The sequence below is a fragment of the Lactuca saligna genome, chromosome 9 (assembly GCF_052625555.1).
Source record: "Lactuca saligna cultivar CGN05327 chromosome 9, ASM5262555v1, whole genome shotgun sequence".
In the NCBI taxonomy this organism is placed as follows: Eukaryota; Viridiplantae; Streptophyta; class Magnoliopsida; order Asterales; family Asteraceae; genus Lactuca; species Lactuca saligna.
The window spans coordinates 196,510,180-196,530,095 of NC_136425.1; the positions used below are offsets into that span (position 1 = coordinate 196,510,180).

A 19,916-nucleotide genomic window follows, 5' to 3' on the forward strand; every position below is an offset into this window, starting at 1 on the left:
TAAAAATCTCATATCTTCTTGTTTCTTTTGATAGTTAGATTTAGGATATGCTAATGAGTTCTTTTGGGTCCATGGATTCTCTTTTGTGAGTTTGGGCAACTCCAGAAGCTTGTAATGCTAGATCTTAGTCCCTTTGGTGTGTTAGAAGCATAAAAATGCTATCCTGATGGTTGTTATGACACCATGCATGGATATAGGTCCTTAAAGTGAGTCTTGATGGACAAAATTGGATGTTGGGCTCCTATAAGACATGAAAAGTCATAAAGTTGCCAACTTTATGCCCTATGACCCCTTAAATGACCGAGATCTGTAAGTTGACGAAGTGACTGCATGGATTAAGCACTTAATGGCTGAAAGTGCTTAACGGCTCAGTATGTTGAGCGTATTAAGTTGTACGTTGTGCGTATTGCTTGGGATTGAAGTACGCTAAGCATATTGGTATTACGCCGCGCGTATGCCCCATTAGGCCTTGGACAATTGTTAGATATTTGTGGCTTTTAGGCCTTAGCTAGTTTTTGGGCTTTGGCCTGTTTAGGGTAGGTGGGTCTCAGATTTTTATTGTGGGCCTTAAATGTTATGAGTTGTGCCTTAAGGCCCATTATTGTGTTTTGGGCCAGGGTTTATTATGTCCATTATGGGTAAGGTGAAGAAGGCCCTAACCTTAAGAGTTGGATTAGAATTCAGGCCCATACTCATGATTGTTAACCCATTCCTAATTAGGGTAATTTATGTGTGTTCAGTGTAGGATTTCCCGGATCAGTAGCCGAGCAGTTAGTATTTACCAACATATCGAGGTGAGTCTCCTCCTTGTATCCATGGGTCGAAGGCACCAATGTCAGCCATTATTCGGTTATGTAGAATACTAGTTGTTGTGTGATATATATTGTATTTGCATGATCGAGTTGAAATATACCACAGGGTGGGGCCCACTATTGTACGATCAGGTTGAAATATACCCCAAGACGAGGCCCCAAAGTAGGGCCCATACTTGCTTATTGGATTGGAATATACCCCAAGGCTTGGCCCAGTTGTATATTTAGTATGTGGAACTTTGGGAAAACTCATTTAGTTTTTGCTTACAGTTTGTATCGTGGTTTCAGATACTTCCGATACTAAGGGGAAGGGTCCGGCTTGATGGCGCAACATGCACTCCCCACTATTTTTCGCAGTTATTATTATTGTCACTCTGATTATTTATGATGATTATGTAACCGGTTTTGGAATCAAACTTATGATTGTAAATCCTAATTAAAAATAAAAAATTTCTCCTTGTTTTTGGGTTGCAACACATTGATGATATTTCAAAAGATGAAGATATCGTGATCTAATTACTTTATATATATATATATATATATATATATATATATATATATATATATATATATATATATATATATATATATATATATATATATATATATAATTAGAAAAAAAAATCTTGTATAATTACCGATCAGTGGATATTAACTTTAGAGTAAATTATAGAAATGGTCCCTGAGGTTGGGTCGAATTCTCAGTTTTGTTTCGTAAGTTTAAAATTTGATAGGTTACATTCATGTGGTTTATGAAAATTGTGTTTTGGTCCTTGTTTCAAATAAAAAGACCAAATCATCATTTCTTTCTTTTTCTTCTTCTTATAACAATTTATTATTATTATTATTATTATTATTATTATTATTGTTGTTGTTGTTGTTGTTATATAATTGTTTTTTATCTTTCTGTTAATCGAATTAATATGGATTATTTATATAACTATTTTAATTTTTTTAAATCAATTATCTAAATTATATAAAATCATATTATTATTATTATTATTATTATTATTATTATTATTATTATTAGCTTTATTTATTTATCTTTGTTTTTTTAATCTTTTAATATTTTGATGTTTTATTTAGATATATTTTTTTGTTGTTCTTTTTAGACTTTTTGTTCGTCCAATATAATTATTTAATGTTGTTTTTTATGTGTTTTGGTTTACATCATTCACTTATATGTTAAACTGTAAACTAACTGAATGTTCGGTGAGCCGTTCGTAAACTTTTCAGCAGAAAGTTGGTTTATGTTTGTTTATTTAATAAATGAACGTACATGAACAAAAATTATCGTTCATTTAGTTAAACGAACGAACATGAACAATGGTCTCGTTCATTCATGAACGTTCGTTTATGATCTTCAGTTACGTTCATTTATGTTCGTTCGTTTAATTTATTTATATACATTTATGTTCAATTTTTTATTATATTACCATATTATACGTTCGTTTATGTTCATATATGTTCAGTTGTGTTTCTTACCTTTATTTGTTTATGTTCTTTTGGTATTATATGATAAAATAATTTAAAAAAAATTGAACATAAACAAACATATAATATGGATATAAATGAACATATAATATGGTAATATAATAAAAAAAATTTTGAACACAAATGAATATAAATAAATTAAACAAACGAACATAAATGAACGTAAAGGAAAATCATAAACAAACTTTTACGAATATAAATAAACTAACAAGACCATTGTTCATGTTCATTTATTTATTAAATAAACGAACGATAATTTTTGTTCATGTTCATTCATTTATTAAATAAACAAACATAAACAAACTTTACGCCGAATAGTTTGCCAACGATTCACCACCGAACGTTCAGTTCGTTTACAGACATATATGTGAATGATGTAAACAAAAACAACATAAAAAAACAACATTAAATAATTATATTTGACGAACAAAACGTTAAAAAAGCATTAAAAAAGATATTTAAATAAAACATAAAAATATTTAAAGACTTTTAAATCATAAAAACAAAGATAAATAAATAAAGCAAAAAAATAAATAAATAATAATAATAATAATAATAATAATAATAATAATAATAATAATAATAATAATAGTAATAGTAATAATAATAATATGATTTTATATAATTTAGATAATTGATTTAAAAAAATAAAAATAATTTTATAAATAATCTATACTAATTCTATTAAAATAAAGATAAAAAAAACAATTATATATATATATATATATATATATATATATATATATATATATATATATATATATATATATTTATAGTTAAAAGAAAAAGAAAAAAGAAAGAAAGAGTAATTTGATCTTTTTATATGGACCAAGGATCAAAAGTGCATTTTTCACAAACCATAGGGATATACCTATCAAATTTTAAACTTAAGGACCAAAATTGAAACTTCAACCAAACCATAAGGACTATTTCTTTAATTTACTCTTGACTTCCTTTGTTTACTGGTTTTTTACAATATTAGAGATTGAAGATGTTATATGTGATCAAAACATAAAAGGAAAAAAAAATGCTACAGATGATTACGAATGAATGTACATTGTTTTATACCGAAACAACAATGTATCTTGTTTTTTTTAATGAAAACAATAATGTATTTTGACTTTTGACAAAATATAGCATTGTACTTTGTTTTTCAAATAAAACAGTTGTGTACTATGACTTTCAATCAAAGATAGCATTGTATTTTGTTTTTCAATGAAAATAACAATGTACTTTGACTTTCAATTAAAAAACTGTATTTTACTTTGTTTCCTATTAGTGAAAACAATAATTTACTTTGACTTTCTATCAAAAAACAATAGTGTACTTTGGTTTGGTCAATCTTGGTCCTGAAACTGATTTACCCGGCATCGAACCGAACCGGTCCCGAACATAAACATAGGGTTCGGTCCAAGGTCCAAAAAAAATCGGTACCTATCTGTCTAGAACCTAACTCACCCCTAATTTTAGTACCTCGTGAATGATATATAAATTTCATGCAGAGTTATACATATGTTTTTGTAAAAAATGATAATAATAATAATAATAAAATCCGCAAATGGGCGCTACAAAACTCACGAAATGTCAAATATTTTTTTAAGTTTCAAAAAGAAATGATGTTCTGACTACACGTCACCAATTATTAGGGTTTTTTTTAGCATCTAACAAAACCGTTGGAAAAGAAACTATTACCAGACCAATAATCACTGATTTGATACCATCACATGTATAATAACTTGTACACGATATAACAAAATTAGTATGAGATTCTGAATTTAACAATATAAGGTGTGGATAACCAGGCTAAACTTGATGCCTGATAGTGCAAGCAAAGCAATCAGCTTTTGTCTTCCTTTTTTTTTCTCTCTTATACCCCTTACCCTCTTTCAGCCTTCATTTCTCCCATAAACTCATGTTTAGTACTCCACTCACCTCCAAAACCCTCCGTTTTCAACTTCTTCAATCTTAGTGCAGGCGCAAGGGTAGAAATGGAATTTCACCATGAACATGAAGAGGAAGAGGAAGAAGAAGAAGAAGAAGAAGTAGGAGAGATGGCTCTCCCGATCAACACCACATATGGACACAATCACATTCTCCCATTATCACTCCATCAACCACCACCCGATATGTCCACCATAACAGCACAGCCGCCGCCGCCGGCGTCCATGGAGGACATTAGCAAGAAGATGATGGTGGCTGTAAGGTACAGAGAATGTTTAAAAAACCATGCAGCTTCCATTGGAGGAAAGGCGACAGATGGGTGTGGTGAGTTCATGGCTTCCGGTGAAGAGGGTACTCTTGAAGCTCTCACTTGCGCAGTCTGCAGCTGCCACCGAAACTTCCACCGGAAAGAAATGGAAGGTGACAACCCCCACCACCACCGGCACCACCACCCCATTCCCACCACCTCCTACGACTACATTAACTACCACAGTTCCTCTCCACATCTCAAAAGAGTTGATCTTGGAAACGGTAGAAACCTCATCCTTCAAGCTCATCATCATCACCCAAATGGTGTTCTTGGAAATGGCGGAGGGGCACTTGTACCATACAATATGGGAATGGGAATGGGAATGGGTGGTTTCCGATCAGAATCTGAGGAGCAAGAAGATCGGCGGGGAGCAGCGGTGGCGCAGCAGGTGGTGAAGAAGAGGTTCAGAACCAAGTTCACACAAGAACAGAAGGAGAAGATGGTGAATTTTGCAGAGAAAGTTGGGTGGAAGATACAAAGACAAGAGGAATCCGTTGTTCAGCACTTCTGTCAAGAAATCGGGATCAAAAGGAGAGTGTTAAAAGTCTGGATGCATAACAACAAACAAAATCTTGCAAAGAACATCACCAACTCTATCTCCATTAATGCACCTCAACCTCAAGATCCGAATTAATTATATAAAAAAAATGAATCTTGGGTTGTGATTTAGTAGTAAGAAGGCCTTCATGCTCATGGATTATATTATATTATATATGGTTTAATTAGGGGGGGGGGGTGGGCGGGCGATGTTATGATAAAATGTTAGGAGATTATATATGTGATTTGGTGATGTTATGATGATTAGGTAATGAGGGATGGATTAACGTAAAGGATTCCATTTGTATGGAATATTAATTTGATAACTTTTTTATCTCTTGCTTCTTTTTTCTTTTTTTCTTTATATATTTCTCCTTTGTCTGAAAATTTGTGGTCCCTTTGCTAAATTCTATTAAAAGTTTGATGAAATATCCTATATAATCTACTTTGTAAAATCTAGGCAACATATTGGATATTCGTTAAAGCGATTTTCAAAGTTAAAGCTACTCTAACTGATTTATTTATTATAGTTTTTTTATATTTTTATGTCTTCATATTAATCATTGTATTATAGTTGTTTGCTTTATAACAACGTCATTTAAATAATAAAACAATATTAAAAGTGGTATATTAACACGCTGATATGAAATAAAAAAAATATAAAGATATTATTCTATAAAAAAATGATAATAAAAATACTTTAGAAGTGCAATAATGTTATAAAAAAAGTTAGAAAATAAGATATCATATTAAAAGATATTATCAAAGAGCTGACCTGCATTGTAAACATGTACGATTTGTATGAGTGGTTTGAGAAGACGCAACAAATAATTCTTATTTTTTAAATAAGTTTTTATTCCGTATTGTTTTCACATGTTTGTAATGATTCTTTGAAAGTATTGATCGATTTGATTTTAGTTCATTAGAGTTTTCTTAGAATTTGAATATTTGGTATAATAATTAAATATTTATCTTCTTAAAACTAGATATGTATTAAATTAAAAAGATGAAAGAGTAATAAATTTATGTAGCCTTCTTTACGCGTTAAAATTCCCAGACTAAAATATTTACACGATAGAGATTTTAATTAGCAACAAATTAATGTCAGATCCATGAGCAAGTCCCACCAATAGCACAGTTAATATATTTGATACATTACATATAGTTTGAAAAGGAAATAATGTTATCTGATATCATCTCTCTTATCTTCGTAAGTGAAATAATAATAATAATAATAATAATAATAATAATAATAATAATAATAAAAAAGTGAAAAGTTTTGAATTAAAACCAGAAAGAAAAGAGCGATATGTCTGTTGTGTTGTTGGACCATATGCCTTTTAATATTCTTGTGAATGTTGGTAAAGCATTTAATATAGGTGTTTTCATTCTCACTCTCATATTGTGAATCATATTAATCCCAACATCATGGGACCACTTGCGACCTCAAGTCAGACCTTGTCCTTATAATATATATATATATATATATATATATATATATATATATATATATATATATATATATATATATATATATATATATATATATATATATATATATATATATATATATATATATATCAACTTAATTACATGTCAACTGTTACATGTCAATACTTAATTACATGTCAACTGTTACATCTATCTTGTAATTAATGAAGAAATAGTTCATTATGGTATAGGGAATTGAAACAAGATTGGATTTAAGAGGAAACGAATGAATGTTGCAAAATAGGATGTCAAGTGTACCTCCTACAGTGAGTGCATCAGTACTGTCGATGATGATCATGACATAATAGCCACGTCTTATGAAATTCTAAACAGTACACACTTGTAACCACCCAGAACACGTACCATTTGTATCATTGCATCATTGTAATTGTATGCATATAACTATATATTATATACGGGCTACTGATCACCAGCTGTAATGCATTCTACGTACGTACAATCTACATTATATATATATACTACATACAATGTCCAAGGACACAGTACACCCTCAATCTTTTCCTTTGGTTTCGTCATTTATCTTTTTCCGTATATTTGTTTTAATCATATAAATACAGATTCCATAAATAAAGTCTTTGATTTTTGGCATGAAAATCAAATCAACTCACTTGTGCGACTTACATTATGTACATGCATGTGCTTCTACTTTGGTTCAAAGCTGTTCTAATTGCAGTTCCAATCGCTATGATCTCATCTAAGCTAAATCGATCATGATCATATATAAGTCGTTATTTGGTAAAATCGAAATAGGAACATTGTTTTATTTATTTATTTAGAAATCTAATATTTTGGCTTTGACTAACTAAATACATGGAATATGAACAATAGAAAACCTCTTTTGAACTATCTATTTTTAAATGATGTATTGAGATTTGAGAATGTATTTTTCATGTTTTAACTGATTAATAAAAATGTATTTTTTTTGTTCATGTTTTAAAATGCTTTTGAAGAAGCTTAGGATCGCAATCTTATAAAACGAAAAATGATCTTATACATACATGATCCCTATTTTGACAATTTTGGTTTGTTTAAAGAGAAACATCACCTTTCACACCAATACAAACTGGTTATATGAATCCTATATAGGAACAATAGATTTGTCGTTTTTCGGTGGTTAAATGTGGAAATAGTTATACCCATGATTAAAACTTTTTAATAAAAAAAAGAAAAAAAAATTGCTTGCATATACAAACCGAAGGCGTGAATGATGTAAAAAGGATAAACAGCTTAAAATTTTCCCAACGGAAATCCATAAGATTACTATGTCATATCATGTGAGTCATTATTTAACTTGTTGACATATGCGGGCCCGACCAGGATTGAGAAGGGAATCTGACATCACCCACCCCTATATATTATACAAAAAAAAAAAAAAATTAATAAATGGTTTTGATTGTTATTGGTGTAAACTGGGAAAAAAGATTATATCAGATTTTGGTTAAACTTTAACCTACCTGTTCTTTAGCTTTCGTCTTAAAAGGCCCATATAAAGCAGACACCATGCTATAAGATTCTGCCACGTGGCCTTGAAGATCTGAGGGTGTTGGCAAAAGACTTGAATGATCACCGCTTGTATTTGTATTTTCGTTTATAATTTGGCTGTGTTTTGATGACCGGATTATGTGGAGAAGCACATGAGCCTGAAAGACATAAAACATCTCAATTAAATCGGTTTTATCCTTAAAATAAAAATAAAGAGTAAATTACACTTTTGGTCCCTAAGTATAGCTGACTTTTGCAATTTTGGTCCCAATTTGTTTTTTTTTTTTTTTTTTTTGCAATTCCGGTCTTTATTTGCCGTTTTGCAACCGGTTTTTTAGTCTCTGTTCCGAGTACAATGACTATGTTTGCTTTTTGGTCCCAAAATATAACTAATTTTTTCAATTTTGGTCCTAAAATTAACCATTTTACATAGAATAGGAACCCAAAATGTTACGAATAACAGCCACAAATGCAGGAGAAAACTTTTAAGAGGACAAATATGAAATAACCATTTATACTTGGGGACAAATAAATGTAATTTACTCTACTACAAATTTTTGCACTTTTGGTCCAAAAACTATAGAACAAGGACCAAAAAAGATACGAATAAGAGCCAAAAATGCAAGAGGACTTTTAAGGGTCAAATATGAAAAACCAACTATACTCAGGGACCAAAAATGTAACTTACGCCACTATAAAACAATATAGATCAATGTACTTACATGGAAAGCTGCTTTCAAAATATCATCAGATTTTGCTTCATCTTTCAGGACTGCATATATATTCCCTTTGGCAGGATTATACGCCACTACATATCTCTCCTTCTGCAAATATATAAATAAATAAATAAATAAACATACAAGTTCATGTGCTGTGAAGATAATTAAAAAAAAAAAAAAAAAAAATGGGTACCTCAAAAACAGGCTCCACGTCATAAAATGATTTTGCATCTTGAAACGCATCCTTAAATCTTGAGCCTGAAACACAGGAACAAGAAACATTGTACAAGAAAGAAATTAGAAGATTATATGTGAAGTGAAGCACGAATAATATATTAACAATAAATAAATAAATAAATAAATAAATACCAAGAACAATTGGTCTGTCTTTACACCATGGGAAATTAAATACTGTTTCCATCATGTTTCCTTCTTGCAAATTTGGTACACAGCCTGAATCAAAAAATATTATTTACTAAATAATCAAAGAAAATAATAATTGTCATATAGGGGAAATAAACATTTGAGAATATAGACTGACCTGTTTTAAGAAACGATTCTACTGCCACCGTAAATCTTGCTCGATTCAGTGTATGCAGCACAACAGATTTTACCTGGTGGTATAAAAAAAAAAAAAAAAAAAAAAGTAAAGCAATTAATTCCCTACAAATTAGCAAATGAAATCATTTTAATGTACTTTAAAAGGGATTAAAAAGGTTAGATGTAGTGTTAGTTTACCTCTCTATAAGAGCTATAAAGGTATCCACAAGAGAGTAGAGCAAATGTGGTGAACAATGAAGGATTTCTTTTAGCTATAATGATGCTCAATCCCGTTCCAAACTGTTTATCAGGATACATAAATAATTAAATATATATATACCCTTCAAATATATATATATATATATATATATATATATATATATATATATATATATATATATATATATATTTAAAGTGGCATACCAAATCTGCAACATTTCCAACACATTCTCCCTTGGCAGTAACATCACCTATGTTTTCACCCCTTGCAAAGGCCTTGTATATTGGAGTACGTGTTGATGTCGATGTAACAGCAGCAACATTCTACAATCAAATTTAGATCATGATGCTAAAACATATTTGAATGAAATAGTATGCATGTATCAGGCACATTGTGTCTAATACATACTTGATATATATATATATATATATATATATATATATATATATATATATACACAAAAGTATGTATTAAGGCACGTTAAATGGAGTGAGGAAAGTGGTAAAAGTAAAACCTTTGCAACATTGGCAGCACAGGCAAGAGGAAGAAAGAGGTGAGGTGCAGCTGCAGTAGCTAATTCTACACCGGCACCCAACTCCATCAAAAGGTCACCTGATAATCGAAGCTAAAAGAAGATAATAATAATAATAATAATGAGATTTGTAATCTTTTTGGAGTTGTACAAAATTAGGTAAGATAAATTCACTTCACCTGCTTCAAATCATAATCAAATTTCTTTCCTTGCCGAGAAAATAGCATTTTCCCAATTCGCCCTGAACCATCCTATTAAAAAAAAAAAAAAAAAAAGGATTTTATTATGTAAGAAACAGCAACCCTAAATTGGTTTTCATCAGAAACTAATTATTTCCTTTCTTTACTTTGATAATCCAGTTGATAGCTACAGCACCAGGCATAGCTTGGCTTTTGGAGACCCCAACAGAATGCAGAAGTGCTTGTGTGGTGAAGACACCCATTGCTCCACCAAAGAAATGCTAAATTAAAATTTCACATAATTGACAATTGATCATCAAGAGACTTATGAGGATTTTTGTATGTAAGTGCTAAGTGGTATTCCGTATAATGATTTAAGGGTGTACCTTTAAAGCTCTCCATGTCATGTAGGGCACATATGAAGGGCTAACACTGTCAGGGAAGCCTTCTGGAACCACATAGGATCTTATAAACGAAATCAACTCCTGCAATTCTTATCTAAATTATTCGCATGAATATGTATATTCATTACTCAGTATCAATGGATACTGAAACTGATACAGCAACAAAAATTCTCACATATATGAATTGATATGCGTGTAAATTATTAGTACAGGAAACATTCATTTCTTTGTTGTTCTGTATACGATGTAGCATAGAAAAGTCGAACAATTTGAGTGAGGAATTCAAGTGATCATGAGTAACAATTAGTTAAGAGACAAATTCCACTGGAAATAGAGGCGCATTGAAGATAAAAAGAAATAGGTATGTGTATCTGTGTACAGAGACTGAAAGAGAGAAGGAAAAACCGACATCTGCAGGGGCTTTACGAGATTGCAAGCTGACGGAACGAATCGAATTGGAACCCTTATTAAATTTCTTCCCATTAGTATGTGCCAAATACTTAAACCTACGGCCGTCGACCTCCTCATAACAAATTAATCTCAAACTGGCATCAACGAATTGGTCTTCAACGAGGCCGAAGCTCGTGGCCTCTAACGACCTACTCTCCGGAGGCGCAACCACCGACGGCGGAGGTGAAGATGCTAGATTGGCGGAGATTCTGAGAGTTTCGCGGACGAGCAAACGAGCATCTTGAGAAGAGCTGGAGGCTGTGGCGGTGAGGGTTTTAGAGGGGCGTTCGAACTTCATGGTGGGAGGAATCGGAGAATGAGTTGTGTGCTTATGGAAGTGGGAGAAGTGAAGGAGGCTTTGGAATTGACGATGGAGGAATTGGATGCATCAATTACATTTTACAGGTGGCTGACAATTAGACTTCTTTACCTTCCTACGGAGTTTCAGAGACACACTCAGATACAACCGATTTAAAAGGATCGGTGCACGCCAATTTTTCCTTTTCCTATTTCTCTTTTGGCCTAAAAGAGTAAAAGCTAGCGATGTATTTTATTATTATAATAACTTCAAACAACATAAGTTTAAGACACGATTAAAATGTTCCTTGTTTTGTTATATTTCAATACATATAGATGGAAAGCAAATAGGAAACAAGCTGCATCATTAGTTTTTTCTGGATGATAAAACTAATCCTTTTGAAAACAATATCTATGGATCTAAGAGATTTGAGATTAGAGCGCATGATCCGTTGGACTCTGTTATTATTATTTAATTTCTTACTGATACTAAGGGGATATTCGGTAAAAATAGCTGGTAACGGGTAGTATGTAGCTTCTACCTGGTAGCTTTTGTTAAACGCTACGTGAATTAGCATTTGAATTTGGAGTGTTTTGTTTAAACTAAACGTAGAAGCTTTTAGTATTAAATGAGACTTTCTGTTCAAAATGGAGCTTTTCACCAAACGTTAGAAGCTAAAAGCTCTTAAACGCTCTCAAATGTTCTGTGCCGAACACGCCCTATGTCCATTTATGTTTTAAATTATTTTTATTAAAATTTGTATTTTTGGAAATTTTCTAGTTTTCAACTTTTAATTTATTGATATGAATCAAGATAACTGTAATAGAAAATTATTCATTGTCATGTATTAATAGTGATGGAGCTAAGATTTTAAATAGAGATAAAAAAAATTATGCTTTTAGAATAAAAGAGGCATATAATCGATCGTGGATTTTAAGTATATTAAGCTTTATCAAATGTTGTAAATGTTTTGGGTGCAAATCCATATGACTCACGAGATATTACTATCTTACATATCATGTATCCCATATGCCAGGAATCGATGAATGTGAAGACTAGCAACAAGATTTTGAAGAGATTGGACTTCAGTTGTGGTTTTGTATATATAATTATTGTTTTACAATGGTTTTGTATGCAATCACTTGTTCACTGATGGTGTATGGACTTAATACATACACAAAAGCAGACTGATTCAAATAATGCAACTTTCCAGCCTAGATAAGCAAACATCATTCAAGCCAGATTACTCAAACCAAATCTAGTTGATCCACACTCATCTGGAGAACAACCCCAAATAAAATATACATGTAACATCCGGATTCATATGTATATTATTTTAATTATTTATTTTTGAGGTTTACTGATTTACTCAACAAGTTGGCGCTATAACTTGCCGAGTAGAAGCGGGTATGACCACGTGAGTTTAATAATCTACTCGACAAGTCCGGGAGTAGACTCGTCGAGTAGGTACTGTGAGTGGAAACCCTATATCCCCAATTTTGGGGCCTATTTATAGGCACTTATAGCCTCATTTGTGGCCAAACCTCACTGAGAAGAAACCCTAATCGCCCCCTTGAGCTTTTGAGAGAGTTTTGAGCTTTACTTGAGATTTTTAGGTGCATTTTGGTAGAGGAAATGATGATTCCAAGCAAGGATTATGAAGAGGTTGTTAGATCTGCTGCTTATACGTGTAGGAGCTTTTGTTTGAGGTATAAAGTTCGAAACTTTCTCTTTTGTATGGATAGATCTCATGGTCTTAGAGTTAGGGTTTCATTTCCATCTTCTTATGGGGGACCTTGAAGGTTTTGAGCACCTTTTTAGAGTTGGACATCAGATCTGGTCTTGTGAGGTCCCTAGAGTCGAAAGTTCCCTGCTTTATTCAGCCATGTTATCCCTTTGAATGAGAAACTTCTTCTCAAGCTTGTTCTTGGCACTTCTAGCCCTTTTATGCCATGCATGAACGTAAAGCTCAAGGCTTTACGTGATATTCGAGCCTAGAGAGCTTAGATATAGAGTATGAGAGAGTTTTCTGCCTTGGAATTGTTTGAATAACAATTGAGTCTGAATGGACTCGCCGAGTTGATGAGCCGACTCGACGAGTCGATTAGGGTCTATTCCGATGAGCCTTATCATGCGATGTCTCGGCAAGTTAGGGGTTAACTTGATGAGCTAGACCTTCATGAGATTACTGAGAAACGATGGAACTCGATGATTCGCACGAGTGTACTCGGCGAGTCTGGTCAATTTGGACTGTTGACTGGAATTAAATTTTGTTGACTTTAGGATTGGTCAAATGAGTGATGGAGGTCAGGAAGGGGTAAAATGGTCTTTTACCTATTTCTAAGGCTAGAGTGTAAGAAAGATCAACGTTTGGTGCATTTGAGTGTGAGGAGAGTATTAATTAGAGATATTATCCTTGTGATAGGCAGAGTCTAGATCCATGATTCCGCGCACGAGACTTTTACTTGCTAGCTTACGAGGTGAGTCTTCTTACTATACATTACCTCGAGTGGTATTTATGTGTAACCAGAGGGTCGTATGTGCTTACTTGATTTATACATTGTTTGTGTGATATTTATGCTATATTATGTGTTACTGAGACCAGATCGGAGGGTCCAACGAGCTGTCAGACAGTCCTCACTTAGACCAGACCAGAGGGTCCAACGAGCTATGGGACTGGAGGGTCATACTGAGACACATTGACCAGAGGGTCTTACAGATCTATAACCTCGAGTGGCTAATTACTTGTGCATGATATTTTGGGGAACTCGCTAGGCTTTATGCTTACCGTGTTATGTGTTATGTGTTTCAGGTACTTCCGAGGATCGCGAGAAGGCACCATCGTGATTGTACACACTTGTTCGAGATTATGTTGAGGATTCTGGGATTTGACTTTTGTTTGTGGATTTATGTTGACATTGAGACACTTATGGTTTTTATGAAATATAATATATGAGTTTTATGTGTTTTAAAAATGAAAATTTGGTTTGAAAAATTATGTTGTTACAAGCTGGTATCAGAGCCTTGGTTTGAGGGATTCGAATGCACCTTCGGGCATGTCTGGACTCAAATTGAGGATTTGAGAAAAAAATTCAAAAGAAATGATTTTTCTAAAATGAGTAAGAGTTTCTAAGAGAAAAACGAGGAAGAGCAGTGTGTACAATCAACCAGCGCTCGAACGGTGATTTTCCCAAAATACCCTTACTTTCAGTGTCATGAGATATTATGAGATATGTTATGCATGCTAGAGGGTATGCTAGGTACTTCATATTTTAGGACTAGAGTGGCCTGATTTGTGATGCCTTAGCCTAGGAGTTACTACTACCAGTGATTTGCTTTGAGTGCGAGTATATAGCAGAAATGAGCTTAAATGAGCTTATGATAGTAGTCTGTGTTCGGCGAGATATAAAGTACTTGCGATTTGGAATCCTGGGAGGAGCACTTGGAATGATTACAGATGCGGTGTGGAAGGTAGTATTGGGACCGTACTACTGGAAGCACCGGGTCGGTGAGCAGTCCAAGTAAGAATCTTTGGGATGCTAAGGAACAAGTAGGGGGAGAGATAGAGTGTGAGTATACTCGAGCAAGTCTCTGGTTATTTTGTGTTGTGTTTCAGAGACATCATGGTGGGTACGTACCACAACCCTAAAAGCAGTGGAGTTATCGATAATGAGATTCACAAGATGATTCACGAGGAGGTGGCTGCATATATCCAAGAGGCCATCCCGGAGATGTTTAGGTCTATCAAGACCACCTTGATTGAGACGTCTGATTATTTTGCATGTAGTTTTATTACAAAGGAAGAACATGTGATAAAGAAGATAATGGGGAGAGAGAGAGAGAGAGAGAGAGAGAGAAAGAGAGAGAGAGAGAGAGAGAGAGAGGAGGATAGAGAGAGGGTGGGGGGAGTTACCGGTAGGATGGAGTAGGGGTGGGTGGGTGGGATTTTATTTTTTAGATTTTTTTATAATTAATGAAATACTAAAATAAATAAAGAAAATATAAAAGAGAATTAATAACGACAAAATAGTCCTTTCAATTTATCAAGGACCAAATTAATAGAAAATGCTTGATTTTGGACTCTTCATGCAAGTTGAAAACTTTTTGGACCTTATCCAAAGTTTTTTTTGAATACCATAGGTACTAGTTTTTCAGTTTTGTCTAACATAAAAAAATTATTTTTTATAATTTTAGCTCTCGTTAATTATAAGTGAATAATAGTGCATCATATTTTATGACATTATATTTGTTATTCATTTATGAATAAAAAATATGTTTAACTTTTTTACAGTTTAACTATCATTTATATATTAATATAATATGTAATAAACATTTTTACAGTTTACATCAATTCTCGTCAAATGTTATATTCATATATGAATAAAACGTGTATTAGTTTTACTCAAAAGTTATATTCATATGTGAATAACATGTTTATCAGAATGTTGTTAGAGTTTATTTGTTATTCATATATGAATAAATAGTTTGAATTTTCAAAATACTTTGTCTTTTATTAATATATTACTTATATAAATAACAAATAAATCTAACAAAAATTTATACATGTTTTATTCATATATGAAATATATGACGAGACCTAATCCCTGTTTTATTCATATATAAATATAACATGTGATGAAAGATAATATACAAAATATATTTTAGATAAGAAAGCTTTATTACATGTTATATTCATATATGAATGATATTTAAACTATAAACAAAAATTAGCATACGTTTTATTCATAAGTGAATAACGAATGTAATATGATAAAAATCTAAGATATTTGTATTCACTTATGAATAACGATAGCTGAAACTAAAAAAATATTTTATCTTAAAACTATATCAATATGGGTGTCTATTTATAGAGAATAAAAAATTATGAATTTTAATATATTTAAAATAATTTTTCGATAAAAATAGGTTTTTAAAATTTTTAAAAAAACTATATTTTTGCATATATAAAGGTAATGATTAAGATGATTTAAGGAACATGTTTTGTTTGAACATACATATGTATCCCTTCTCCATTTCCACCGGTACACCAAGTGTTTTGCAGCAAAATAAATATGAGATTCAGATTGATTCCATCATTTTCAACATTTTTATTTTCTCAATTGAATTCACCTCTCTCTCTCTCTGTTTATATATATATATATATATATATATATATATATATATATATATATATATATATATATATATATATATATATATATATATATATATATCCCAACACCCGAGATTTTATCCTTACCTTTCTTGCGTTGCGACTTAGTATTTTTCATGACACTTGCATCCATCGCTAAACAGACTTGTCATAAAATAAGCATGTTAATCTACTTTCAACCATGTCGTGTTTCTCTCATCCGCATCGTGAATCCTTAAAAGTACATTACAATCACTATTCATTTTACGTCAACAAATTCTCTGCAAGTTTGTGTCGCGGCCCTTTGCCTATCGCTTCACGACCTTGGCAAATTCTACCTTAATCATTTTAATATTTTATCCTTCTAAATCTATTTGATTAAACTCACCTTTCTTTTCCTCCATAATTCTCATTTTCATTTACCATAAATATTATTGACACATCATGTTCTAAAGTTTAAATTATTATTCCTCCCTTGGCATTTTAAGTTCTTAATATATATAACATAATTCTACACATATACTTATTTGAGAACACATTGTAAATTCTTCCCACCATAAGAGATTTCTTCCCCAGAATCTTTTCTAAATAAGTGTGGGTATTTAACTCTAAAGTCGGTTTCTGGTTCCCATGTTACACCCAATCCACTATGATGTTTCTATTGAACTTTTACAAGACCTATATTATTATTCTAAAGTGTTTTATCTTTACAATCCAATATCTTTTCGGGTTGTTCTTAGTATCTCAGATTTTTCTCTACTTTAATTTTCGGTAACGGAACCCTTTGATTTTCATCATATAATGTTTTCTACAAACAAGATACATGGAAACATTGTGTATACCTTGTAATTTGCTAGGAAGGTCTATATGGTAGGAGACAACTCTAATACGTAGTAATTTATGAAAAGTTCCAAAAAATTCGGACTAAACTTTCCCCGTTTTCCAAAACGTATTATACCTTTCCACGGGGATACTTTTAGCATTACCATATCTCGAACCTGAAATTCTATTAGCATTCAACGCTTGTCCGCATATTCTTTCTGTCGAAGCTGAGCTACTCGCATATTCTCATCAATCTCTTTAATTTTTGTTTCCGTCTCTTCTACAATATCCAATTTAGTGAGTAGTTTCTCTCCTGCTTCGGTCCAACAAGTAGGAGTCCTACATGGGGATACATATAATGCTTCATACAACTCCATTTAGATACTATAATAGTAGTTGTTATGTATGTGAATTCTATCAATGGTAAGTAATCACTTCAACTACTGCCAAAATGATGTAACACACGCACGCAACATGTCTTTCATAAAGGAATCTAGATTATTCCAATGAATAGATAATCATAGATGTTTCACATTTATCTGTTTTGCTTTTCATTATCTTTTACTGAATTTTAGGATCTCAAGATATATATATCCTGTTGGCTTTTGTTTGAAAACAAGTTACGTAATGAATAAAAAAAGGTGCAGAGCACAAATTCTCAATTAGATCTTTTATGGTATCAGAGCCTGTGATCTGTTAGGTCATAGGTTAACGAAGATCATGACAGGGGAGAAAGGAGACGGAAGCAAGAAGGACGGAGATGTCATTGATGCCAATTCACCCTTCTATATCCACCCGTCTGACTACCCGAAACAGATGCAGGTTAACGACATATTGAACGACAATAATTTCAGTGAATGGAAGTAGGAGATGACTAATTTTCTGTTTGCAAAGAATAAGATACGGCTGGTCGATAGATCAGTCAAGAAGCCGGAATCAACAACACCTACATACATGGCTTGGATGCGAGCCGATGCCATGGTGAAGGGATGGATGACAACAACCATGGAGAAAGACATTCAAACTAGTGTTAGATATGCAAATACTTCAGCCGAAATCTGGAAGGACCTTGAAGAAAGATTCGAGAAGGAGGGAGCACCACATGCCTATGAGCTGAAACAGTCGTTAAATGCCACCAGACAAGATGGATCTTCTGTCTCTTCTTATTACACGAAACTAAAGGTTGTGTGGGATGAACTGCAACGTGTTCTTCCTATGCCCCGTTGCACGTGTGACAAATGTGATTGTGAATTGGGAAAAAGATTAAGTGAACTTAAAGAAAGGGAGAAGATTTATGAGTTTCTCATGGGACTCGATGATGATTTTTCTATCATCCGTACACAAATACTTGCCATGAAGCCAGCCGTCCTTGGGGGCAATATACCATCTAGTGGCTGAAGATGAGCAACAACGAGCAATTTCTGGAGGATCAAGAAGAGTTGGTGGTGAAGCAGCGACTTTTCAAGTGAATTTAATGGGGAAGAAAAATGCACGAGGGCAAGGAACTCAATCAGCTAGCAAGCCCATTCCAAAGACATTCAAGCAAAGTAATGACAAGGCAGAAAAATGCACCTTTTGTGGGAAAGAAGGTCATAATAAGGATGGGTGTTTCAAGAAGATAGGGTATCCGGACTGGTGGCCCGGGAAGAAGGATAAACCTAAGCCGAAGGCAGCTTGCGTGGAGATGGGTCCTAGTCCTATACCAGGGTTAACCGATGAGCAATATCACCTCTTTGTGGAACACGTCAAGGAGGAGTCATTTAATGAGACAATTCCGAAGGCTAACTTGGCAGGTAGAGAAAATCCTTATGATGGATGGGTCATTGACTATTCTTGATAACAAAATCACATACACGAAGGAGGCACCCATCATCATTCCTAATGGTGACAAAATACCTATTATGGGGGAGGGTGAACATACCCTTCCAGGAGGCCTTAAGATTAATGGAGTCCTGCATGTTCCGGATTTCAATTATAATTTATTATCCGTGAATAAGCTTGCCAAGAACTTACATTGTGCTATAACCTTCTTTCCTGATTTCTTTGTGATGCAGAAGTTAGTAACGAGGGACTTGATTGGTGCGGGTAACTGCAGTGGAAGACTATATTGAATGGGGCGATGGAGAAGAAAGCTTTCGTTACTACCTCTGAGGTTTGGCACAAGAGGCTAGGTCATCCATCTCCCAAGAAGATTTCTAGTTTAGGGTTTATTAAAAATGTTTCTAAAAATACCCAAGATGAAGTGTGTGATGCTTGTTTTAAGGCTAAACACACAAGGCTTCCTTTTCCTATTAGTGAAATAAAGACTACAAATTGTTTTGATCTTATACATTGTGATGTGTGGGGGAAGTATAGAACCCCATCTTTTTCAAAGGCTTATTATTTTTTGACTACAGTAGATGATTTTAGTCGATCTGTATGGACAATTCTTCTCAGACATAAGTAAGGGGCTAACACACACCTCATAAATTTTCACAAGACGGTCAAAATGCGGTTTGGGAAGGAGATCAAG

At 33.0% G+C, this 19,916-nt stretch overlaps 2 protein-coding genes and 1 pseudogene across 2 annotated transcripts; 2 read left to right on the top strand and 1 right to left on the bottom strand.

The window, feature by feature from the left end:
• Positions 1–4,145: 4,145 nt before the first annotated feature.
• Positions 4,146–5,284, top strand: LOC145018235 (zinc-finger homeodomain protein 2 pseudogene; annotated as a pseudogene).
• Positions 5,285–7,811: 2,527 nt separating this feature from the next.
• On the bottom strand, positions 7,812–11,624 carry RUS6 (root UVB sensitive protein (Protein of unknown function, DUF647)). Its single transcript, XM_078975654.1, has 13 exons — positions 11,092–11,624; positions 10,665–10,763; positions 10,446–10,559; positions 10,279–10,350; positions 10,082–10,192; positions 9,771–9,890; positions 9,546–9,647; positions 9,349–9,421; positions 9,177–9,260; positions 9,001–9,065; positions 8,811–8,912; positions 8,061–8,246; positions 7,812–7,954 (listed from the first exon to the last, which is right to left on the bottom strand). The coding sequence occupies exons 1-13, from the start codon at positions 11,428–11,430 to the stop codon at positions 7,889–7,891; spliced, it is 1,533 nt and encodes a 510-aa protein (XP_078831780.1). The 5' UTR covers positions 11,431–11,624; the 3' UTR covers positions 7,812–7,888.
• A 6,500-nt stretch (positions 11,625–18,124) lies between these two features.
• On the top strand, positions 18,125–18,802 carry LOC145017084 (uncharacterized). The gene is made up of 2 exons (XM_078975174.1): positions 18,125–18,226; positions 18,272–18,802. Exons 1-2 carry the CDS (start codon positions 18,125–18,127, stop codon positions 18,800–18,802), a joined length of 633 nt encoding a protein of 210 aa, XP_078831300.1.
• The last annotated feature ends 1,114 nt before the right edge of the window (positions 18,803–19,916 follow it).